Source organism: Lactuca saligna, chromosome 4 (assembly GCF_052625555.1).
Source record: "Lactuca saligna cultivar CGN05327 chromosome 4, ASM5262555v1, whole genome shotgun sequence".
In the NCBI taxonomy this organism is placed as follows: domain Eukaryota; kingdom Viridiplantae; phylum Streptophyta; class Magnoliopsida; order Asterales; family Asteraceae; genus Lactuca; species Lactuca saligna.
The window spans coordinates 312693843-312708137 of NC_136420.1; the positions used below are offsets into that span (position 1 = coordinate 312693843).

The 14295-nt window shown below is 35.9% G+C and overlaps 2 protein-coding genes across 4 annotated transcripts; one reads left to right on the forward strand and one right to left on the reverse strand.

Moving 5' to 3' along the window:
* The first annotated feature begins 811 nt into the window (after positions 1-811).
* Positions 812-2704, forward strand: LOC145043968 (uncharacterized). Its single transcript, XM_078992754.1, has 5 exons — positions 812-1242; positions 1335-1421; positions 1612-1761; positions 1959-2156; positions 2430-2704. The coding sequence occupies exons 1-5, from the start codon at positions 1009-1011 to the stop codon at positions 2529-2531; spliced, it is 771 nt and encodes a 256-aa protein (XP_078848880.1). The 5' UTR covers positions 812-1008; the 3' UTR covers positions 2532-2704.
* A 176-nt stretch (positions 2705-2880) lies between these two features.
* LOC145043969 (vesicle transport v-SNARE 11-like) lies at positions 2881-5386 on the reverse strand. Of its 3 annotated transcripts, none has more exons than XM_078992757.1 (6): positions 5164-5386; positions 4882-5028; positions 4399-4457; positions 4127-4315; positions 3866-4036; positions 2881-3172 (listed from the first exon to the last, which is right to left on the reverse strand). In XM_078992757.1, exons 2-6 carry the CDS (start codon positions 4973-4975, stop codon positions 3020-3022), a joined length of 666 nt encoding a protein of 221 aa, XP_078848883.1. In that variant the 5' UTR covers positions 4976-5028; positions 5164-5386; the 3' UTR covers positions 2881-3019. The 3 variants fall into 3 exon arrangements, with proteins under 3 accessions (XP_078848883.1, XP_078848884.1, XP_078848882.1); XM_078992758.1 differs by having other exon boundaries at positions 4882-5071; positions 5164-5375; XM_078992756.1 differs by having other exon boundaries at positions 4882-4991; positions 5164-5374.
* Positions 5387-14295: the final 8909 nt, after the last annotated feature.

Below are 14295 nucleotides of genomic sequence, written 5' to 3' on the forward strand. Positions count from 1 at the left end.
TGAATGCATGAAACTATACTTTTTGAGAAAACAAAACAATTAGTTTTAGGTGTAGAAACAATATCAATTTTAAAGAAACAAAAAGAAATATTGAACAAAAAAATTACCATAAATCCAATAGTCACTAAACAGAGTTGTAAATGATCCATAACATCAGTTTAAATGTTTATGAGGGTTGGTCCACGAGTCCACCTAAGGTTGTGTAGGTAAGAGACAGGTTAGTAAAGTTTTCTTAGTGTTCTCCTTTGAGAAACTCATCTTGAAGCAGTTATATGAGATAGTTACGGATGATAAAATCTAGCGTCCAACTACATGTGATGTCATTTATATATAAGGGACGGAAAATGATGTTTTTTGTAGTCTAGAATTTCTATCTGGAACGAGTGTTCGTAACTCCGTATTATCAAATCAAAGTACAAAGATGACAATAGTACTCTGGAATGTACAAAGATTCTTGTATCGAACCAAAAACTCCAGAATAAATACCCCGACTCCGAAATGCTTTATTCCAAAAAAAAAAATGATCATTTAAAAAAAATGGTTATTATTATTAAAATAATTGTTTACATGTGGTAGATTCAAGGTTCAAAAAAACTCGTTATAACTCCACCATAGCATGTTATGGTTCCAAAATTTGTACTTACCGTCTAGCTTTACTAAAACGTTGTATTAACTTATATATGTGTATAAAATAAAATAATAATTGAAAATACATATACAAATATTAAATATATATAAAATCATAGTCTAAAATCATTTCTTTACAAATCTAATAGCTAGGAAAAACTTGGGGATTTTATGTATTGTGTGGTGGTGCACCCAGACCCCTACACCCAAACGCAAGCTCCTCATCCACTAATAGCCCGCCACCTAAACTCCTTAAATTCCCTTTCAAGATAATGGTCGACGTAACCACCGCATCATTTTCCGGTAGCGACTCCTTTCTCCGTCATCCTCTCCCTGTCAAACCTAAATGCACACTCTTTAACCGCTGATCCTCGTATTACAATGGCGGTTCTTCCGGTACTAAGATCATGCAACTACCACCAGAGCAATTCCGCCACCAATTTCAGTTTCACCGAAGATTTGAAGCGCAAGCTACTAAAGCAAAATTGGCGGAAGAGCAAACACGAACTGTTATCAGATTCACGAAACCGATGGAGATTTGAGTGCAAAGTGTCGAATGCTTCAACATACTCTTCGCGAATGGCTACAGATATTTATCTCTACGAAACCCCTAACGTAATCAATGCTACTTCTGTGTCAGTTATTCATATGACTTCGTGTGATTAGAGGTAGAAATTGATTTTTGTTGTGGTTGATACACGATACAGGCATCGTTCGATCAGTATTTGGAGGATAAACCCAGAGTTTTCAAAGCAATTTTTCCTGATAAGCGTAGAAGCCAACAACTAAATGACGTATGTATCTGTCTACTTTACCAAATTTCATGTTCATCAAGCTATAATTTTGTTATGCTTTTTCTCTTCCTATCTGAACCTGAATTTCATCAATCATCATGATAATATGATAATATGATATCAATTCTGAATTTGACTGAATGTTTACTCAATGAATTGGTTAATATGCTTAAACTTTCCTGTTTTGCAGGAAGAATGGAGAGTACATATGTTACCTATACAATTTCTTTTCTTGACTTGTAATCCAGTTATTGACATGCGGTTGAGATGTAAAACAAACGGATACGATTACCCAGCTGGAGTTCCACCCCAAGTCACCAAAGTTCTTGATCTTGACATTGTAAGTTTTTATAGATGAATCTTGTTTGGGACTGTTTGATATGCCTCTTAATGAATCCGACTCATTTTAATAACACACTTAAAAGCCTCGGACTCAGTCCTCGCTCCTCTGATATGTCTCTTACTCAGTCAGATTTAGCATTGTGTTGACTCTGGTTGACATGTTGGTTATAAAATATAAATTATTTTGAATCTTAGATAAGGTGGGAGCTTCATGGGCTAGAAGATATTGTGAAGCCATCTGAATTTTCACTTGGTGTGAAAGGGGCATTGTATCCTTTTAGACAAGGAAACCTAAGTCGACTTAAAGGTCAACTCACGTTGACCATAACTTTTGAGTTACCTCCCGTGCTTGGTTTGATCCCTGAGGATGTTCGTCGAGATGTCGCACAAACGGTTAGACCTTAAACATGATACACAAATAGCAACCTACTTTACAAATTTTTTTACCAATAATAGCAATGTACTTTTATTTTTACTAATACTAGCAAACATACTTACATTTTTCCTACTAATATGAAAATTTTGTTCTTTACTTGTCATTGTTTTGTATAAAGAAAATGTAGATATGTTATTGCTTTATTGGTAAAATAATGTAAGTAAGTTGTTATTATAGAAAAAAAAATGTAAGTATTTTTTTTTATTGTATAATGAATGTTTTGGTGATAGGTGTTGACACGATTGGTGGAGAACATGAAGGATAAAGTGAATGGCAGTTTGCTTGCCGATTATAGCAAATTCAAGAACGAACAAATGAGGAAATTAGCATAAACTATGCGCGTTTGATGATTGTACATTTGATAACTGTACATTGCAAATCGATCGAGGTTCACCATTCTTTTTGTAGAGATACTTGTGCATAAAAAACAATTAAAATGCCGAGTTGTTGATTGATTTTTTAAGGGGGTTTTAATAAAAAAGAGAATGATGGTTGAATTTTCTAAGTAGTAGCTCTTTCACTTCTTTTAGGGATAAAACTATCACTATAACTATCAATCTCTCGTATGTGTAAAATTAAAATGAATTCCATTATGAAAAACCGAATACGAAATACAAGAGTGTAAAAGGCATAAAAGTGGATTTTTTTTTTTTTTTTTTTTTTTTTTTTTGGATTTTCATGTTTTCAATAGAAATTAAATATCATAAATCCACAAGGAAGAGCACACATGCAACAATAGCAAAAGCCAACAAATGAGTTGGGAAACACTCTTAAGTATCAAATAAAAAAAAATAAAATAGTTTTACTTGAAATTGAAAATCTACTTCCTCAATTTGAAGTAGAGGATCAAGATGATTGCAAGAACAAGAACCGCAACTATGGAACCGATTATGTACTTATTCCTGCTCATCCTTCGCGACATGTTGGTCATGATTTTTTTGCTTTTGCCTATGTTGTCATCAACTCCATGAAGCTAAATATGAGAATGGCAATACCGTAAATACATCATATGTCAAAATAGGTAAGCTAATTAAAATATTAGCTATATAAATGAAACGTGTCCAACAACTTAAAATATTGACCCAATAAGCTTATCCTCTTCAATGTAAAAAACACTTTTATAAGGTTGATTCTTCATAACTGACCTCTCTCAATTGGAGATGCTCTTAGGCTATGTACTTTTTTTTGGGTAAATGATGTCTGAATAGAAATGATATTTAAAAATTATTCGAAAAAATGATGTTTAAAAAACATTTAAGAAAATGAAAAAATGGAAGGAAACAATAAACAAGGGTGATTTTTAAAAGTTAACACTTAAAGGGGAAAGCCTCATTTCCTTGATTCTCTTATTAAGTCATTCTTTCTACATTAAGTCAAAAAATGAAAAAAAATAAAATAAATAAAAATAATCATAAAGTTTAATTATTTGCGAGACACATGTGTATGTATCCATGTGTAATTATTATTACATATCATTTATATTTCAAAATTTGTCCCATTGTCTTGTAGGCTAGCCTCTGTTTTGGAGAGGGTATAGAACCTTGAATTATCATCTTCACGTTAACATAATAGTTTTATGAATCATTGCTTCTAACTTATTTGCTGATGTTCTAAGCAAGGGTAAAATGGTCATTTTTACTCGTGTAAATACAGTTAAAAGACATACCGTTCCATGGGCATGCAAGAGAGACTGTCGTTGTTGATTTAAATCTTGAAGAATTGAAACCCCAAGCTCTTCAGTTTCCAACATTGTCCTTCTACTGTCTCTTACTCTACCACTTGTTTTATTCAATCTCTCTGTTGACATAAGAAGTCTTGCTTTTTGATCTGCTGAAACCTGTGACATCAGCAATTTGTAAGGGTCATGTTCCATTTTAACAAAAATGTAATTTGAATTTCAACTAAATAATAACAAAAAGTTGAATACCGATGATGCATCAGCCATTCCTGATTCCAACAACTCATCTCTTGCAGCCTGATTTAAGTTGTTTGATGCAAGTCGTTTAACTTCACTCTTCAAATTATTCAGATCAGATTTGTATTCCCTTAGTTTAGCAAGGAGAACAGCTTTCACATTTGGCTGCAAGCTTCTTGCCTCAAGATCCATTTTGCGTATCTGAAGCAATATAAAAAGATAGCTTTAATCTGTAATGTGTGATTGAGAAACTATTTAGAAGTGATAATATGTAAATATGGTACCAGAGCTTCAGCTTGTTCGAGTCCAGCTGTTATTTCAGAGATTTTCTGCTTCTTTTGCTCTGGAATTCAACAATGAAATTGAAATCAACACATATGAAGCAAAAGTGAAACCGAGTTTAATGTGTGGAAGCCATGGGATATTGAAGAGTAGAGTAAGGAAAATAGGAAACAAGCAACAGTAGTTGCAAATATGAGAATAAATGAACAAAATTTATCCTTCTCTCGTTGTGTTATCTAACCAGTTGTTGCAAATAATAGAGTTCTAAGGAGAAAGAACAATCGATTATGTCGCTTCTAAAAAAAAAGTCAATCAACATGCCAGTTGATGCTGAAGAAATCTAATTTGGTACGTATTTCAACATAACTGGTGAGGAAGTTGAAAATTATGTTACCTCATGATTCGAAGAATCCAGAACATACTATATCAACGCCAAATACATAATTGGGAAAGAAATTGTGGATCGGGTTAGGGTTTTGGCTCACCTCCATCGAGAAGACTAGCCGATGTACACTTCTTCGACAATCCAGCCGAAAGCTCGCAGTATTGGCGTTCGTAACCTTCAAATACATCACTCATCTCCTCGGCAGCAAATCTTCAATTCACGTAAACGGAATCAAACAAGAATTACACTAATTGAAAAGGCAAACGGATAAATATCAAATCTCAGTTTACCTGTTAATCAATAATATAATCAGCGGATCGATTTTGATCGAGTCACGTATATGATCAACTACCAAAGCATAATTAGTATAAATAAGACGTACCTTACACTCGACGGAGAACTGAGAAATCAGATGATCGGGAAATTTAGACGGATTCTGGCAGTGGATCTAATGTTAAATTTGATTGCCGGTGACTTGCGGACTCGGATGGATGATTTGAATTCTTCGGTATGTCTTCTTGTTCGAATGAAGGAAGGAAAAAAAAATTAAAAGATGATGGTAATAGAAGAAGGGACGATGGTAAAACGACCGCTAGGTGACATTGTAATCTGTAAAAGCCTTGCAACGTGTTCATCAGTTTATCTATTAAGAGTCTAATTTTGCAAGTTAGAAGTAATCATCTCTAATACATAAGATTTAAATAAAAAAATAAAATAAAAATAAAAACTTATTGTATTTGCCTATTAATTTTTTTATTAACAAATTGAAAAATTACTTTAATATATATATATATATATATATATATATATATATATATATATATATATATATATATATATATATATATATATATATATATATATATATATATTTGTATAATAATAAAAAAAATTGCTATAATATATATAAAATCATGTTTTTCTATTTCTTGAGAATGACTTATAGAATAATTTTTTTTGGTTATTATCACTTTGGCCCAACTACCTTTCTTATGGTGGTTTAAATGGTCATTCATAACTATTTTTTGCTTTTAAAGGGTTTATATTTGTAAATGACCGGTTAATATGAGACTTTAACCCACAATCGAAGGTAAAAGAACTTTTTGACTTGCCAACTAAGGAGCTTACTCAGCATTGAACTGGACTCGTGTACTCATCCTCCACCTAAGCGTCCAATTAACCTTCATTAATTAGCCATTATGTCTACCAACCCTCCAACAACCCGTAAAGGACAAGGAAGAGTCGGTGGTGGGGGCATAAAGTCTGGTTCACAAATCTTTGGTGCTTAAGGTAGCAGAAATCGATACCTTTTTACCCTAATAAGCCAAACACGATTCCGACCAACACCCTAAAATCTGTCAATGTCGGCTCCACCACCTCCCTCACCTGACTTGATAAATTCTGGCGAGTTTCTCAACCTTAACGACCCGCATTCAATTTTTTGCGACTGTGGAGACAAGATTGCTGCCAACTAGGGGTGTTCATGGGGCGGTTCGGATCGGATAGTAAAAAAACTATAAGTCGTGACAACGGGACGGGTACCTTTCTAGCACTAACACCGTAACCGAACCGAATTGCTAAAAAAACCAAACCGAACCGTATTAAGACGGGTGATCACAGTTCGGTTCACGGGTATCCGTTAAATGTAAAAAATAATAATCAATCAAAACTACAACCTCTATTATAATCAATTTTTTTCTAAATATAAAAAACTCGCACGATAAAAAAAAAAAATCAAAGCTTGCTAATAAACCAACTCTTTAATATTATAAAATCAATCATCAATTCTTTGATATATTGATATTTAATATTTATTAATTCTTGTTTTCTTGCATGTGGCCTCAAACTAATTCTTTGGTTTTAAGGATAATTAATTTGATATCATAAAACCAATTTCACTTCTAGATTTTCTAGATTTACGCATAACAAAACAGAGTATATTCGAATTACAGTCAAAGAGAGTTAGTTCTTTAATGTTTGAATTACAATCAAATATATTAATAAAACTGAACCGTCATATATATATATATATATATATATATATATATATATATATATATATATATATATATATATATATATATATATATATATATATATATATATATATATATATATATATATATATATATATATATGACGGTTCGGTTCGGGTATCTGCGGATATCTAAATATCCAAAACCAAAACCGACCCGTAGATACCCGGTTTTTTCGGTTTTGGTTTTTTCGGATTCGGGTTGGCTGGATCGGCTCGGTTTTTCGGTTTTGCGGTTTTTTTGCACACCCCTACTGCCAACCAGATCGAGATGCAAACGCTCAAAGATCAGGTGGGTAAAGATTTCATTGTGTGCCGTGTTGATCACATCAGTCTGCATCACAAGTTGGAAGATCATGACAGGAAGTTAAAAGCAATTGCTCTGGTGATGGACGACATCATGGTGGCAATGCTTGGGATGATGATGATTAGGGTCAAAGTCCTTATGAAGCTTGGATAAGATGTTTCTGGATACATTATGAAGCTAGGATAGTTATGGATTTTCTGTTCTTAGTTTTTTATTGTTTTTTGTGTTTCATATCTAACGATCATGTTAAAAGACTTGTGTTAATGTGTTAATGATAGTATGTTAAGTTTTTTTAATGGAAAAGGACCTACGTAGCTCTCAGGCGTTTTGTATCCAAGTACATTTGACCATTTTTAGTTTGGTTGTAAGATCATCCAAGAACAAGGATCATAACATATGTTGGGTTGTTGTACCCTACGTGTGTTGCACGGTGAGGGTATTTTTTCATTTGATGCTTATAACGGCTGTAAATAACCCTAGAAGACCATTTTGTTTTCTCTTTTTCAAAGCAACCGTGATCCTTCATTTTGTTTTCTCTTTTTCAAAGGAACTGTGGAGTGAGATTCAAAAATTCGCACATGAAGATTGTGTGTGGGTGTGGAAGTCCAGCAATAATTCGCACATCGAAGTCTGTCAATAACCCTGGAAGACCATTTTATGCATGTCCAAACTAGGTAATTGTATTCATATGTTTAGAACCCTAGTTTGACGATCAGTTTTTAATGTTACCTTAATTTCTGTTTTAAGGACCACGATCAGGTTTCATTTCTTGGGTGGATGAAATAAAATGCAACAATGAAGACATAATTTCAAGTGTACTCCTAAGGTCGAAGAAAAACCTGCAAGCAGAGGTGTTGAAGTTCAAGCTGCTTTTACTTTGTAGTTGGGTGTTTTTTTGGGGTTAATCATTTATAAGTTGTAATCAAATGTACTTTAATCAGTTATAAGTTATGTACTTGTATTGGTGAATTAAGAACACTATGTAGTTATGTGATGGTTCATTGATGTGTTGTTGTGTCATTACCCTTAATCTAGTCAAATAAAAGTAATTGTTAATGTTCTTGGGTTGCATAATGTCATTATGTATAATGTCTTGTGCCAATACCCTTACTTACAAGGACCACATTTTTGTCCATTAAGCACACAAATAGCACATGACAAATAATGGGAATTGACTGCATGATAGGTGAAAAGTAATAGGAATCTGAAAGTCTTAAACAACCAAAGCATGATAATATTACAAACCATTGTCAATGTAAACATACTAACTTCACACAAACAAGTAAATGTCAAACCAAACAAACAAGTACAACATAAAACCATTGTAAAACATACCCCCAGGAAATCATCAAATTATACCCACTCATTAAGGTCTATCGGGTTTGCACTAGTTTCACCATTCCTATCCTTGGTCTTAACCTTCATTGCAAGTTTCTTTTTTATGATCCTCTCATATTTTTTCCTTTTACCACCAATTTTTGCTCCACTCCTTCCTTCATCACCTGTAGTTGGTCCACTCCTTCCTTCACCACCTCTAGTTGCTCGACTACTTCCTTCACCATCTTTACCCTTGTCAACTGTTTTCCTTTTCTTGACCTTTAGTTTCCTGCTCCTTTGCACCCTTAACCTTTCTACATGTGGCCTTTCAACTTTGGGACAAGTAACCTTGTTATGCCTTGATTGTCTACACACACTACACAAGATTCTCTTCCCTGCCTTAGACACAGTGTGCCTTGGAAGCTTTTCTTATGCATCTCTTCTTCTATTTACCTTTGGTCTTCCTGGCATTCTTCTCTTTAATGGTGGTAAGGGTGGTATGAACTCAGTAACTGGCCACATGTTGCTGCCATTCATCCCATGTATTTGGTATTTGTAAGTGTTCTTGTAGAAGGCAACATACAACATTGGATCAACATAAGTGGCTACATCTTTATTCAGATATGATATAGTAGCTACTGAGTGCACACAACCATACCCATTAAGTTGCCATACTCTACAAGTACAAGTCTTCTTGTCAAGGTCAACAACATATGATTCTGCCAGGTTTCTGGTTTCAAATTGGTTAAGGTCACTTGGTAAAACCTGCCAATACCTATTAAATCCACCTTATTAGTTAGTATGTCACTTATATTAAAATTTTAAAGATTAGAAAGTACCTTTGATCTCTTTCCAATTTATTTAGTAGGAGTGTTATTGATGGGCAGGGTTGGTAATCAGGCCATGAAAAACCTTTCATCTTCAAATTGTACAACATCTCCATAACATGTAATCCAATCTCCTCTAACATGGTGATGATTGGCTTTTTCCTTGCATCCCTGATGACATTGTTAAAGCTCTCAGACAATCCATTTTCCACTGCATCACACATTTTTCCTTCTTGAAAGAATGCTCTACTCCAGGATTTTGGGTTTGTTTCCATAAGGTAATCATAGGTTGCAGGACTATGTACTTGAATCTCGTTCATGGCAACATTAAATAAAGGCTCAGTGGATGCTTTGCTTGCCTTCCAAAACATATTCTCATTGTGTACACCATTAAATCTATTCCTAAAGTTGGCCACAATATGCCTTGCACATTGCCTATGTTCAGCAATAGGAAGCACTTCCTTGACAACCTCTAACAACCCTTACATAATAATAGTCATATTTTAAACATCATGTAACTTAATTGTGAAATATATAAAAGTTGTAAGTATATGACATACCTTTTGTTGATCCGACATCAATGATATACCAAAACCATCCTCTAGATGAAGGTTATCTTTTAGATTTTTCAAGAACCATTTCCAATTTGATTTGTTTTCTACACATACAATTGCCCATGCAATTGGGAATATGTGATTATTAGCACCCCTTCCTACAACAACAATTAGCTCTCCTGAACATAAACCCTTTAAGAAACACCCATCCAAATTTATAATTCTTCTGCATCTCCCTCTCCACCCTTGATTTCGACCATCAAAACAAATATAAAACTTGATAAAATAAGTCTTACCATCTAGCATAGCATTGACATCCACTTTGACTGTTGATCCAGTATTTGATCTTCTTATCTCATAACCATATGACCAAAGCTTTGCATAGCGATCCACTAATGTTCCCTCAATCAACTCAATTGCATACTTCTTAGCTCTTTTAAACTGTCCCATAATCACATCTATCCCAAATTTCTCTTTAACCTCATCCCTAAGGAGCCTAACACTAACTTTTTGTTTCTGTAAGAATTGGGTGGTGTAATGGGTACCTATCCAAGCATATTTGACAATTGAACCTAATTTGAAGTTTCTTGCATAGTTATGCTCATTTATAAAACTCTTAATTTGGAAAGATTTTTCCTCACTCATCCAAGACGCCCACAATCTAAACTTGCAAGCACCAGAACTACATTTCACTAAAAGTCTCCTGCTATCATTTTTCTTGTAGCATAACTAATAACCAATAACAACATCATAGTTACACAGCATGTGTTTCAGTTGTTTAGGATTCACAAATATCATACCTAATATAGGCTTCTATTTTTTCCAATGAACATTGTCATTATAAATAGCTTGCTTATTAGATATTACTTCATCATCGACTACATGCTCATATAGCTCTTCATAAGGAGGACTGTCAGGGGTAATTTGCTCCTTTGGGCACAACTTGCTCAAAAACTCATCATCCTTTGTCATATTCATAGGAATACATTCATCAGGTTCATTGTCAACTTCCAAGTCAATGTCATCATGTTCCTTACCTATCCAATCCTCCTTACTACCTTGCAGATCCTCCATATCACCTTGATCATTCTCAACTTCAATGTTAATGCCATCACCTTCCCCATCTTGCAACTCTTCCCTAGTGCCTTGCAAATCCTTCGTAACACCTTGCCAAATATGACCCAATAGATCCTTAATTTCAATTGCATCATCCATATTCATACCACCTTGCACTTCTTCACCAACTTCAATTCTATCAGACACTTCATCTAATGAACTGCATATTTCGCCTTGCTCCTCAAGGATCCATTGATGTACATTAACACCAAGATGGTCCACGTATACATTAATAACACTACCATAAGCATATCTTACTTCGATGAAGTCCATATAGTCTATATTAGTAGCTATTAACCTCAATCCATCAGGGAACACCACATTGGGCATGCAAAAGTAAACATTGATGCATACCTCATTAGCGAATCTTTGAATGAACCCCACAAACTTGTTCTCATCCATTCTAGCAAAATGGACATCATCGAACCTTTGTTCTGCACCATCCGAGTAACAAATAGTGGGGTACCTCGTAAAAATTCTAGCAAAATAGAGATCTATCTTCATGTAGACAGCCATAGGATTGATTATGTTGGCCGATTTCAGGGAGGAAGAGTTTAAGAAATAGATTTGTGTCAATCACGGTTTGAAAAAAGTATATGAATGCAAATGGTAGCAAAATAAATGAAAGGGACAGTTGAGAGGGTTTAAACGGATATAAGTTTCATTTAGTGACATAACATGTGGCAATGACCTGGCATATTTAATCTACTTGGCATTGAGGTGGAATAAAAAAAACATCATAGTCGGATGGGTGTGACCGGTTGCACCATTCAAATCTAGAAATGTGTCTTTTAAACCATAAAATGACAAGTATAAGCCCTTTAAAAGCAAAAAATAGACACGAGGGACCATTTAAACCAATATACAAAAGATAGTTGCGCCAGAGTGACAATAACCTTAATTTTTTTTACTTAAAAAGTCTTTTTGCTGGAAGGTCATAATCTTTAATATAATAATAATAATAATAATAATAATAATAATAATAATAATAATAATAATAATAATAATAATAATAATAATAATAATAATTATGTAGCACCTGGTTCCTGGTATGTATTCTTGATTATTAACTCTCCTTATGTATTGCATTTTAACCTTGAACTCGGCGAGTTGAAGGACTAACTCGCCGATTAGAAGCAGGTCTAGTCACGGGATCAACTCTTGCTACTCGACGAGTAGGGTCGTAGGACTCAACGAGTAGACCCTGTCTGGACTAAAACCCTAACCCGGGTGTTTGCACCCTATTTAAACGATCCAACCCAGCCTCCACTACCCCTAGCACTCCCAGAGATCTGTAGAACGAAACCCTAGCCCCCTTTGTGTCCTTGTGGGTGATTTTTTTAGCATTGTGAAGGTGGTTTGGAGCTTGGGAGAAGAAGGAGAAGGTTGAAGAGGGCAAGAAGGGAAGAAGATCCAGAATCTACTCTGTGAAGGGCTTCTATTCAGGTAGAAAAGTTCCTACCTTGATCTTTAGTTCATTGAACCCCACTTCTTGTCCCTAAAAAGAGGTTTTAAGCCCTAAGAACCTAAATCTCTATGTGTTTATGTTAATGTTCTGCAAGGACTTCAGATTCGGACCTTTAGGACATCCTAGTAGCATAAAGTCTTTGTGGTTGAGGTGATTGAGGTCCCTATTGAGTGTAGGACCTCTTAAAGAGCTTGGAATTGCATGTTGAGCTCATAGGGTCGTGCATGCATGTAAAGTTTGCAACTTTACGTGGTAATCATTCCCTAGGACCTTAGATCTGTGGTTTTGAAGCATTGCATGTCTCAGATCTGGCCTACTTGGAAAATGGGTCGAGGAACTCGGCGAGTCCCAAGGTGGTACTCGGCGAGTTCTATGAAGATGGTCTTAGACTCAACGAGTTGGATGAGCAACTCGGCGAGTCCTATGAAGATTTCCTGGAACTCGCCGAGTTGTTCTTCAAACTCGGCGAGTCATATGAACTTTCGCAGAGCAAGAGGGGTTTAAGCGTTGAAGGGTCAACCCCTCGTAACCGCACGCGGAATTAACCGTGTAGCGAAGTCCCCAAAACCCCAAACCCTCGTATGGGGTGTTCTGGTGTGGATTGGAAGCGAGTAGGGGATCCACTCGAGAAACTCGGCGAGTTGCTCGCGGACTCGGCGAGTTGGTACTCGAGTCGGCCTCATAGTCCCTAGTGGTGAGTCAAGGGTGACTCAGTGAGTGGGGAGAGGGACTTGGCGAGTAGGACCGAATTAGTAAGGGAAGGACTCGGCGAGTTGCTCGCGGACTCGGCGAGTCCAGTCAACTGGAAGTTGACTTTGACTTGGATTTCGACTTGGTCAAGGATAAAAGGGTCATTTTACCGTAAGTACATCTAGCAGTGTTTGACTGATTGTTTTGTGGGAATTATAGCCAGAGGGCATTCGTAGCAGCAGCAGTAGACAGTCAGTTTCCGATCAGATCAACATCTACTTTGAGGTGAGTTACCTTCCAGTATCGGTGGGTCTAAGGCCACAATGTCGGCCCACCAGTAAGAGATGTGTGATTAGATGATTTTCTTTGTGATATTCATCTAGGGTTGCTACTACCTGTGTTATGTTTATATGTTCGTGATAGTAGGAGGAGATAGTCCCCCAGAATACCGGTCGATAGGGCCGAAGGGGCGGTCATGCCCAGCCATGCTAGATAGACTATGTGATATATGTGTTATGTGGTAGTAGTAGGGGGTGTAATAGTCCCCAGTATCCGGTTGATAGGACCGAAGGGGAGGCCAGCACCCAGATATGCTAGGCAGTATATGGTCGAGAGGACCGAAGGGGAGGCCAGCACCCAGATAAGCTAGGCAGTATCCAGTCGAGAGGGCCGAAGGGGTAGGTCGGGCACCCAGATATGCCTGACAATTTATCTATGTTATGTAATTATATGGTATGTGGTACAGTGGGGGAACTCACTAAGCTTCGTGCTTACAGTTTTCAGTTTTGGTTTCAGGTACCTCTTCAGCTAAGGGAAAGGAGCCGGCGCGGTAGCAGCATATCCCACGTACACTCTGGTTTCCGCAGTTATGAGTTTATTCTGGGATTGATATTCTGATATTTTGGTTGTTTACATGTTGTGGATTTCAAATTTGGGTTTTAGATGTGAAATGGTTTAATTAAACAATGTTTTAATTATTAGTGTTTTCTAAGTAAAGTTTTAAAAACGAAATTTCTGGACGTGAAAATTGGGTCGTTACAAGTTGGTATCAGAGCCCTTATTTGAGGGATTCGGACACACCTTCGGGGGTGTTTGAACTCAAATCGAGGGATTAAAAGATTTTGGAAAGAGAAATGTTTTCTAAAAGGCTAAGTAAAGGGGTTTTAAGAAAGAACAAAGTGTGTGATGTGCGCGACCGGC

What these genes read in the sequence shown, in the direction of transcription:
- LOC145043968 (XM_078992754.1), top strand. Translation starts at nt 1,009, where the DNA reads ATGGCGGTTCTTCCGGTACTAAGATCATGCAACTACCACCAGAGCAAT. An exon ending in ATCTCTACGAAACCCCTAAC is followed by an intron (nt 1,243 to 1,334) that starts GTAATCAATGCT and finishes TACACGATACAG; the next exon opens with GCATCGTTCGATCAGTATTT. An exon ending in GTCGAGATGTCGCACAAACG is followed by an intron (nt 2,157 to 2,429) that starts GTTAGACCTTAA and finishes TTTTGGTGATAG; the next exon opens with GTGTTGACACGATTGGTGGA.
- LOC145043969 (XM_078992757.1), bottom strand. Translation starts at nt 4,975, where the DNA reads ATGAGTGATGTATTTGAAGGTTACGAACGCCAATACTGCGAGCTTTCG. An exon ending in TCGAACAAGCTGAAGCTCTG is followed by an intron (nt 4,316 to 4,398) that starts GTACCATATTTA and finishes ATATTGCTTCAG; the next exon opens with ATACGCAAAATGGATCTTGA. An exon ending in GAATGGCTGATGCATCATCG is followed by an intron (nt 4,037 to 4,126) that starts GTATTCAACTTT and finishes CTGATGTCACAG; the next exon opens with GTTTCAGCAGATCAAAAAGC.